The sequence below is a fragment of the Carlito syrichta genome, unplaced genomic scaffold (genome assembly GCF_000164805.1).
Source record: "Carlito syrichta isolate Samal-C Ts95f unplaced genomic scaffold, Tarsius_syrichta-2.0.1 Scaffold288366, whole genome shotgun sequence".
Classification (NCBI taxonomy): domain Eukaryota; kingdom Metazoa; phylum Chordata; class Mammalia; order Primates; family Tarsiidae; genus Carlito; species Carlito syrichta.
This window is the reverse complement of record NW_007232462.1, coordinates 110,042-119,621: the sequence shown is the minus strand read 5'-3', so window position 1 is coordinate 119,621 and position 9,580 is coordinate 110,042. Positions and strand designations below refer to the sequence as shown.

At 47.8% G+C, this 9,580-nt stretch overlaps 1 protein-coding gene across 1 annotated transcript in view; it reads left to right on the top strand.

Moving 5' to 3' along the window:
• The first annotated feature begins 5,324 nt into the window (after positions 1-5,324).
• MECR (mitochondrial trans-2-enoyl-CoA reductase) overlaps positions 5,325-9,580 on the top strand; it is a 40,625-nt gene continuing 36,369 nt past the window's right edge. Inside the window, exon 1 of the mRNA XM_008053687.2 lies at positions 5,325-5,542. Coding sequence (XP_008051878.1) covers positions 5,367-5,542 — 176 coding nt within the window. The 5' untranslated portion in view covers positions 5,325-5,366. The remainder of the gene's footprint in view (positions 5,543-9,580) is intronic.

Here is a 9,580-nt window from a genome sequence, read left to right as displayed (position 1 = left end):
GGCCTCGCGGCGGTCTGCGCGCCCGCCGGCCTCTGCACCCGCTGGGCACCGACATTCGCCGGCGCGCACGCTCGCTGCCGGCGCCGAGCTCCGGCACAGCGCTCTCAGGGGCTGCGGCCCAGGGAGACCCGGCCTCTCAGTCCCATCCCGTGCTTGAATACCTTCTGTCTTGGCCCCGTCGCGTGTGCATTCACGCGTACCTCCGAGCACAGGGCGCTCATCTCCTCCCGAGAGCGGTTGCCGGGACTTGGGAAACTCTGGCTTTTAGGAAGCTCCCCCTTTTCATGACGTGAAGTTCGCCCCTTCATTAACTCTCACTGGTCCTACTCTCCCAGGTTAAATACAGTTGGGCCTCTACCCAGCACAAGCCCTTACACAATGATCTGCAAACTAGTTGCTCATTATCTTGTAAGACCAGGAACCTTTCGTGTGCTTTACCCATAGGGACTCATTTAATCTTCATCATAGCCTTATTAGGTGTACACTACTATATTCCCATTACACAGTTGAGAAAATTGAGATACAGAGAGAGAAAACGACTTTTCCAAGGTTGTGCAACAGCACCAAGATGTGAATCAAGGTTGTCTGGCTTGAATTCAACAACGGCTGAGACCTACATCCCATGTGAAAACCCATTCATTCAACAAATACTTTCTGGATACTGACTTATGTATTCAACAATTACTATAGACCTGGGTGGATATATGAAACAGACAAAAATTCCCTACCCTCATGGAGCTTACATTCCAGTGGGAAGACAAGAATAATAAGCAACTAAAAAAAAAAAAAAAGACAAAGCAAATCCTCTGGTGTATGTACCTTATCACTTATCACTGTCTCATACAGCAGAAAATTTAGGGGGAAAAAAGTGAAGGAGACAGGGATTGCTGCAATTTTAAGCAGAGCATCCGCTGTTTGGTGTATTCATTATTTGTCTCCACTTCCAGAAATGAGCTCCCTTAGGGAAAGATCTCATCTTGTATCTCAGTACCTGGTATCTGGCATGTAGTTGGTGCTCAATAAATAGCAAATGGGTGAATGACTGAATATAGACATGGTCCTAGCCTTCATGAAGCTTACATTCTCGTGGGAAAGCACAACAGCAAACATAAATATATCATTTCAATGAGATGTGCATTCCGAAGAAAATGGAGGGAGTGTAGTGATTAGGAAGATGGGGGAGGGGCATTCACTTTAGAAAAGGTGGCCCAAGAGGGCTTTGCTGAAGAAGTGATATGGTGACATTGGAGCTGAGACCTGAAGTATAAGAAGGAACCAGACTCATGCAAATCAGTAGAGAGGTATATTACACCAGAGGGAGCAGCCTGTGCAGGGTAGGAGCTGGTGGGTTTGAGGAGCCACAAGGAGGCCAGGTCGGCTGGCATGGAGGGAGAGGGACCTGCCACATGTGGCTGGAGAGGTTGGCAGGGTCTAGGGTCAGGCGAGATGCTACGGGCTTGGGGTTCAACCCTGAGAGTAATGGAAGCCCATGGAAGCGTTAAGCAGAGGAGGAATAAGGTCTGATGTCTGGTTTGTTTAAAGACCCAAGCGGCTGAGTAGAGAACAGACTGTAGACACAGAGGGAGCCATGGGGGAGATGGGCAGTGACACTGGACAGAGCCTACGAGCTCAAGGTGTATCTAGGCCCTCCCTGTGCCCTGCCTCCAATCCTAGGTGGCTTCCTACCGAGTTTGGCACACCCAGAAGCTGCCCTGGGGCTGGAGGAGGCAGGGATGAGGGTTCCCAGGCTCTTGGTCCCCTCTCTTGGCAGTGTTCCGAACTCCAGGCTGAGTTGGGGAAGGGACCAAAAGACACAGAGCAGGGGAGAACCACAGGTAGAGAATTAAACAGAGAGAATTAAACAGAGAGAAAAAAGTGATGGGGAGAAAACCAAGCTAGAGAGATGCTGGACCGGGGAGGCCCCTCCTGTAAAGGAGATTCAAGAGGAGAAAACCAGTGAACAAAAGAAACAGCCAAGGGTGCTGTTTGCAAGGGACTCTCCAGGGTGCCTCATGACAGGAGTTTTGCCACTGATCTCATTTTATGGGTGTGGAAATTGAAGCTCAGAGAGCATATGACATGTGCCCAAGGTCACACAGCTAGTAAATGGAGAGCCCAGGACTAGAACCCAGATGTGATTCCACATCCCTTTGCTCTTCATGCAGGGAAAGACAGCAGAGACTATGATGGAGGGAGAAAGAATATAAACAACAGGTGGACAGATGAAAAGAGAACACTGGGCTTTACTTCTAAAAGACCACAAACTTCTATAATCCTTGAGAGAAGAAGGAAGGAAAAAAGAAAGTCCTGACCCGGAGTGACCAGCCCAAATCTAGGGAAAAGGAGACCACACCACAGACAGTGCCAGGCCATGAGGAAATTCAATTACCTGCAACTCATGGAATATTTATGACACCTACCCTGTGCCAGGCCCCATATTGAGTACTGGTGTCATGGAGATGAACCAAACATGGCCCCACTCTTGCCTGGAGGGGGAAGTGGACACATAAATAAGAGACGATGTCCCAAAGACTGTGACACTGGTCCAGAGGAAACACAAAGGCAGCAGCAGTTGACTCAACCTAGGGGGTTGGGAAACATCAAAGAAATGAAATCTGAACCTGCAGTTTCCAGGGTAGGTAAAGCAGGGAAGAGCATTTCAAATGGGAGGAGCAGCCTAAATAAGGGCACAAGACACACCAGGAGATGTGGATATCAGGTGCGGGTGGCTCATAGGCTGGGCATGGTCCAACAGCAGAAGAAAAAGCTGGAAAGACAAGATAGGAGTCAGAGTGCAAAGAGTCTTGAATGCAAGGCCTAGACAGTTGGACTTGAACCCCTCAATCAGTGGTTCTTTTTTTTTTTTTTTTGAGTCAGGGTCTCCTCTGTCACCCAGGCTGGACAGGCTGGAGTGCAGTGGCGTGCTCACGGTCACTGCAGCCTCGACTGCTGGGCTCAGGTGATCCTTCTGCCTCAGCCTTCCAAGTAGTTGGAAATACAGGCACATGCCACCACACCTGGATAATTTTTTTTTTAATTGTAGAGATGAGGTCTTGCCTAGACGTTCAGGCTGGTCTCGAAACCATGGGCTTAGGCAATCCTCTCACCTTAGCTTCTCAAAGTGCTGGGATTATAGGTGTGAGCCACAGAGCCCGACCAATCAGTGGTTCTTAAACTGTGCCGGTGGGGAAACCCAGATGACCTGGGCTAAAAGCAAGGGCTATTGGGATGCACACCTCCCCAAGGAGGAGGAGTTGGTGGATGACTCTTCAGGCTTCCGGGCTGGGCTGCCCAGGAACTAAGAGGAGCCAATTTGGTGAAGAAGAGAATGTCAGCAGCTCAATGTCACCTAGGGAGTTTTACAACAGAGGTTTATTTTGTACCTCCCAGCAAAGCAGTCCTGTGAGTCACTGAAAATAGATGAGCAGGACTGAGTATTGTATACACATGTAACTGTGGGACCAAGTCTTTGCCCACTATGGGACCCCAAGTTTCTCTAATAATAAAAACAAGTACAGACATTTATTGACCACGTACTATAAGCCAGATCCGGTCTAAGGGTTTTACATATTATATTTCTCATTTAATCTCCACAATAACCCGGTAATATTTATCAAATGCTTCCATGTGCCAAGAATTGTACTAAAATGCTTCAAGTGAATAATATCTCACTCGATCCTCACAAGAACCTTGAAAGAGATAACACGTATTCCCTCCATTTTAAGGATACAGAAATGAAGACAAAGAGAGGTCAAGTGACTTGTCCAAAATCAAACAGCAGAGCCAGGACTTAAAGCCAGATTTGCCCGAGTCCAGCTCCCTGCTATACTGTCTTCCTCAGAGGAAAAGCTCTGACATGGCAAACTTCAGGTCATTGAAATCCAGAGAAAGAAACTTGTCCTTACCCTCCAAAGCCCTGGTTCAGTATCTTAGAATCTCTCAAAGCCTATTCCCTGGGACACCTGCATCAGGATATTCTTGGAAGCTTGTAAGGATGTAGATTCCTGGAGCCCCACCCCCAAGATTCTAATTCAGTAGGTCTGAGATGGGACCTCAGATTATTTTTATGCACACAGAAGATTTTGGATCACAGGGCTGGTTCCAACAGCACCTCCTCCGAGAGCCCCCTCCCTCACCCCAACCCCCACCAAGAGCACCTCTCTTCTTCAGGCTACAGTATTGCACTATGGTACTGGTTAACATTCAACTGGGGTTTTAGTTATATTCATGTCTTCCCTACACCAAAAATAAGATCTAGCTTCCTTCGGGGGTTGCACCTTGTGTGTGTGTGTGTGTGTGTGTGTGTGTGTGTGTGTGTGTGTGTGTGTGTGTCAGAGTCTCACTCTGTCATCCAGGCTGGAGTGCAGTGGTATGCTGCTCACAGCCACCGCAGCCCCGACCTGCTGGTCTCAGGTGATCCTTCTGTCTCAGCCTTCCAAGTAGCTGGAACTACAGGCACACGCCACCACACCTGGCTAATTTTTTGATTTATTGTAGAGATGAGGTCTCACCAAGTTGCCCAGGCTGCTCTAGAACCCATGGGCAAAGGCAGTCTTCTCACCTCGGCCTCCCAAAGTGCTAGGATTATAAGCATGAACTACCGTTCAAGGGGCTACACCTTTTACAAATCACTCCCAGTGTTCCACCTAATCCCTTTCTACACTGAGAACTTTGAGAGCAGCCCTTCTCCTTGTGATTCCTGCCTTGCATCTGAACACATTTAGCATTTATATCCACATTAACATTCCTCTATTGTTGCATCCAATCCTTACAACAGTCTGGAAGGAGGCATATTATCCTCGTGGTTGTATCGATGAGAAAACAAGTTCGGAGTTTCCCTCGCCCAAGGCAGCCAAGCTAAGTAGCAGGGCCAGAAATTGAACCTAGGTCTTTGACCCTGAGCCCAGTACTCCTGCCTCCATATCCGCTTACGTGTGCTCTACCCAGTGTAGAGAAATAAGCTGTGTCTCCCAATGCCGTTTCAGGGTAGTGAGAATAAATGAGACCTAGCTCAGTGGGCACTCAATCAATGGTGGGGAGAAGGGTAAACTGAGGCCAGGAGAGAGTAGATGATTTCCCCCAAATCAAACACCAAACTGCAGGCTGTAGACCCAGCTTTAGACCACCAGGTCCCTTCTCGTTGGAAGAGTGGCTTTGGCGGCCTCAGAAGCTCGGCACCGCAGAGGCCCACGCCTGACCGCCAACGCGGTTTCACCAGGCGCCACCGCGTGGGCAGCGAAAGAAGGAAACGGCCCTTTAAAGGGAGGAGGGGCGTGGTCACGCGGTGGGGCGGGGCGGGGCGGGAGGCGGGGCGTGGGCGCGGGAAGATGACGTAGCCGGGCGTCAGGCTCCGAGTTGACCGGAGCATGTGGGTTCGCCGCGCGCTGCGGGGGATGCGAACCCCAGCTCGGCTGCTGCGGGGGCTGCTCCCGGCTTGGGGTCGCTGTGGGCCAGCCGCCTCCTCCTACTCCGTCTCCGCCGAGACCTCCCGGGTCCGAGCGCTCGTCTATGGGCACCACGGGGATCCAGCCAAGGTCGTCGAGTAAGAAACGTCGCCGAAACCGGGTGGGCTTTTTAAGTCTGGCTGTGGACTGGGAAGGGAGAGTTAGGGTCCGAGGAAGCGGGCAGAGAATAGCACGATCGAGACTGAAGCACAGAGCGCTTTGGGTAGCTCAGGGAGTCCATGCTTCGAGGGAGTTCAAGACCCGAGAGGCACAATTGCGAGGGTAATAATGGCTGGCGTTTATTGATCGAGTATTTTGTGTCAGACAATTCTTTGTTTAAATGGGTGCTCTCATTTAATTGTCACAACAGTGTTTGGGGGTAGTTCTTGCTTTGTCCCCATTTTGCGGATGAGAAAACTGAGGCATAAGAGAAGTAAAATCACTCTCTCAAGGTCACACAGCTAGTAAGCGACAGAGTCGGATTTGGAACACACGTCTGACTCACTGTTCTTGCCCAAGTTTTTACCCTCTATTATTTTTTGGAGGGAGTTTTCAAAATTCTTTTACATCCATGTAGATCTTTGCTTGTCAGTAAAGTAGGTCATCGATCACTGTTTCCAGGGGGAGAGGGATTTGTCCACAGTGATATAGCTAATAAGTGATGGGAACAAGGACTGGATTCCGTGGCTTCTAACTCTTGTCTCAAGTGAGTTCTTCTCCATTGCACCGTATATGTACCTTGGCCTAGTTAAAAAGAGCTCTTTTGGTCTTTGGTCATACAGACCTAAGTATCTGTATTGGGTCAAATACAGGTTTAGCTGTTTGATTTTGTACAAGTCACTCAGCCTCTCTAAGCCCTCGTTACTTTTATATCTTCCTCCTAAAATTTTGTTGGATCTTAATTTGTGATTTTTACATGTGGCTGAAAATGAATTTTCAGTTATTATAAATCTGCACATAAATAACTAGCCATTCAAAAGGGATGTCAGGGCTGCTGGAGTGGAGCTCAGGAGAAAGCATGAGTCTGGGAATCAGAACACTTAGAGTCAAATCCTTACCCTGACTTATCCTAAATGTATGTATGGCGAGTTACTGAGGTCCCTGAACCTTGGTTTTGTCATCTTTAAAAATGGAGACAATTCAAAGCTCATAGTAATAATCAGCTAAGATCGGTCTAATGCTCTCCACTAAAAAAGCGCCTACATACTCTTCTGCGGTGCCTTCTTTATAATTCTTTGATTCCCATCAAATAGTTTCAAACGTGGAATTATTCTGATGGTTAAAATTCGTGTAGATGTTTTTACAGGTGGAGAAGATAAAGCCTCAGATAAACTCAAGGCCATACACTCAGCCTAGCCACATCTGCCATTACAGCAATTGAAAAGAATATCGAAAAGACATATGTCAACAAACCCCAAATTATATGTTGATCTTAGGTAATAACTCATCATGTCAGGGAAGACATCTCCCTAGGACTATGTTGTCAGGAGCTGGTAAAGCTGATAAGGAATGTACCCCAAATGAGAACAGTGTAGAACCTCTTCCTCAGGCTTGTAATTTGTGTCTGCTGCAGAACCCACCACAAAACAGTGCTTCCCAAATGTTAAATCTAAATCTAATTTCAGGAAGAAGTGCACCTTTTATTGAATTCTACTGGTGTTGAGGAAAGCCTGGGAAAGTTAGGCAACTGAAGGCAGTTGTCTCCTGATTGAGTTCCCTTGTCTTGAAGAGCCAGGGGGACTGGAACAGGATGGTCTGTTTGTAGATGCCACTTAGGGAGAAAAAAAAATTTATCTCCTGGGGAACCTCAGTAATTTCCCATAGCTCAAAACATGATACTTCCACAAAGCATTATATTCAACCTTGGCTTCATAGCATGTCACCATCTGTGATGCTTTTATTTTTTATTTTTTATATTTGAAGATGGCCTCACTGTGTTACTCAAGCTGGTATCAAAATCCTGGGCTCAAGGGATCCACCTGCCTTAACCTCCCAAATAGCTAGGAGGTGTATACCACAGCACCCAGCTCTACTGTGGTGCTTTTAGAAACTATAGTGCATGTTTCTAGGCCCCATCCCCCAAGGTATTTAGTAGGTCTGGGAAAGTTTGGAGCATTTGTGTTTGTTTTTTTTTAAAGTTCTCCAGGTCTTGGAAGGCTGAGGCAGAAGGATCGCTTGAGCCCAGCAGGTTGAAACTGCGGCGGCCTGTGAACATGCCACTGCCCTCCAGCCTGGGCAACAGAGTGAAACTCTGACTAAAAATAAATAAATAAAGTTATCCAGGTGACTCTACTGCCCAGGCCAGGGATGAGAACCGTTGCTCCGTGGGCACAGATTGTCAAGCAATAATTCTCCCTGAGCCCCAAGGGCAACTTTCCTTTCTGACCCAGATTTGGGCAACTTTACTTGTTTGTGTATGGACTAGAGCCAGAGTCTGGCTTTGTAGCATGTCTTATGAGGTTTAGGGTAACCACACTGTCACAGAAAGAATCGGGTGTCCTTTACACAGCCTGGTGACTAGGTGTCTGGGTCAGGTTACACCAGGTAGGGGTCATGGAACTACCTTGAGTCTGAACAGAGCATTCCCCAAACTGGTATGGTTTGTGATGCTCGCATTATGGGCAAACCCTCTGGGAGCAGCAGAGAAAGAATGAGAAAGAATCTGCTCAGGTCTGAATGGTTGCAGAACCCCTCAAAATGAGGCCTTCAGGGATCTCCTGTTCTCATGTCCCTTTTTTCAATCCTGTTGGCCCCCAAACATTCTGGCTGTTCTTCCCCAAGCCTTTCCCCATCCCTTCATTTCTTTCCCTTCTTTCCAAAATGAGATTTCCTAAATGTGTATTTAAGACTTTTTCATGTAAAGAATTGAACTACTGATGTAAATGAAGTAAGACTGCGCAGAATTAAACATTTTAGAGATTTCAGAGTTCTCCATAGCCATTTTCCCTTGAACAGAGTTCTGAATTCTCTGTCAGTTAGCTCCTAGAAACTATCTGATAATTTATGGTAAAAGCAGTCCTCTATTTATTGTATACATGCTATGTAGCAAATATTGGGCTTAATTCTCCACACATATTATGGCATTTAAAAGTCATAACAATCCAGTTTGGTTATTGTTATTCCCATTTTACAGGTAAGGAAACTGAAGCTTGAGAAGATTGAAAGATGTTTGTCCAAGATCGTATAGCTAGAATGCCCCTTCTTTATTAAAATCCTTAATATAGACATAGACCTTGAAAAACATTTTTGAGAATGAGGAGGAGTATAAAATTGGGAAGAAGATAGGTCTGTAGAGAAGGTAAAATTGTAGGCCCTTCAGGTGACTCCAGATTTCTACTCTGTAGGAAAGGCGGCCCCACTCTGGAGAAGATAATAGAGATACTATCCTCTGTCTTCTCCCCTTTCCAGGATCCCGAAACTTTTATAAAACAGCATCCCAAGCCGGACTCGGTGGCTCAGCCTGTAATCCTGCACCTTTGGGAGGCTGAGGTGAGTGGATTGCCTGAGCCCACCGGTTTGAGACCCGCCTGGGCAACTTGGTGAGACCTCATCTCTACAATAAATCAAAAATTAGCCAGGCGTGGTAGCGCGCGCCTGTAAGTTCCAGCTACTTGGAAGGCTGAGGCAGAAGGATCACCGGAGCCCAGCAGGTCGAGGCTGCTGTGGCCGGGAGCGGCCACTGCACTCCAGTCTGGGCAACACAGTGAGACTCCAACTCAAAAAAAAAAAAAAAAAAAGCTGGGCTCGGTGGCTCAGCCTATAGTCCCACACCTTTGGGAGGCCGAGGTGAGTGGATTGCCTGAGCCCACGGGTCGAGACCCGCCTGGGCAGCGAGACCTCATCTCTACAATAAATCAACACATCAGCCAGGCGTAGTAGCACATGCCTGTAATTCCGGCTACTCGGAAGGCTGAGGCGGAAGGATCGCCGGAGCCCCAGCAGGTCGAGGCTGCGGTGGCCGGCAGCGGCCACTGCACTCCGGTCTGGGCGACAGAGTGAGACTCCAACACAAAAAAACAAAACAAAACAAAAACAAAAACAAACAAAAAAAGCTGGGCTTGGTGGTTCAGCCTGTAATCCTGCGCCTTTGGGAGGCTGAGGTGAGTGGATTGCCTGAGCCCACGGGTTCGAGACCC